The 708-nt window shown below is 43.4% G+C and overlaps 1 protein-coding gene across 1 annotated transcript; it reads left to right on the top strand.

Annotated features, from left to right (window-relative positions):
* Positions 1 to 74: 74 nt before the first annotated feature.
* Positions 75 to 571, top strand: LOC107581075 (SCY1-like protein 2; the record flags this gene model as incomplete). The annotated part of the gene is made up of 2 exons (XM_016266647.1): positions 75 to 221; positions 343 to 571. Coding segments are annotated over exons 1-2 (340 nt in total), but the record flags the coding sequence as incomplete, so codon positions are not given.
* Between the last annotated feature and the right edge of the window lie 137 nt (positions 572 to 708).

Raw genomic sequence — 708 nt, 5'->3', positions numbered from 1 at the left:
TGCCTTTTTGTTTTAGTTTTGTTCTAATGAAATATCTCTCCCTTTGTCTCTCTCTCCGTTTTCTCTCTCAGGTCTCAGAGGGTTTGTCGTTCCTCCACAGTGGGGTTAAAATGGTTCATGGTAACTTGTGTGCAGAGAACATCATCTTGAATAAGAGCGGAGCCTGGAAGATCATGGGTTTTGACTTCAGTATCTCCTCTAGTAACCCATCTGACGCTGAGGTTAGAAACAGGCATTATTGTCTCTAAAGTCCTAGAGAACAGAAACAAAGCAATCAGAACATTCTTAGCTCTCTCTGTTGTCTGCTGTCTCTTAACATAGTTATGTATTTCTGCCTTTTAGCCCAAGTATGTTTGCAAAGAGTGGGACCCCAATCTGCCGCCTCTCTGCCTCGCGAACCCTGAATATGTGGCTCCTGAGTACATCCTGTCCGTCAGCTGTGACGCAGCCTCTGATATGTACTCACTGGGCGTATTGATCCACGCTGTGTTTAATGAAGGCAAGCCTGTCTTTCAGGTCAACAAGCAGGACATATTCAAGAGCTTCAGCCGACAACTGGACCAGGTGAAGAGTCCACACACAGCAATTTTAATGCAATGTTTTCCTGTTTTAAAGCACATTACCTTCACATTTTGTTTGAAAAACAGTGTTTCACTGTAAACTAGTGCTATAGTAGTAATGTGGTACCCAAGCCTTAAAGGGTTAGTT

The sequence above is a fragment of the Sinocyclocheilus grahami genome, unplaced genomic scaffold, assembly GCF_001515645.1.
Source record: "Sinocyclocheilus grahami isolate Dianchi unplaced genomic scaffold, SAMN03320097.WGS_v1.1 scaffold70830.1, whole genome shotgun sequence".
Classification (NCBI taxonomy): domain Eukaryota; kingdom Metazoa; phylum Chordata; class Actinopteri; order Cypriniformes; family Cyprinidae; genus Sinocyclocheilus; species Sinocyclocheilus grahami.
Note: the sequence above shows the minus strand (reverse complement) of the source record. Positions and strands in the feature narration are given on the sequence as shown.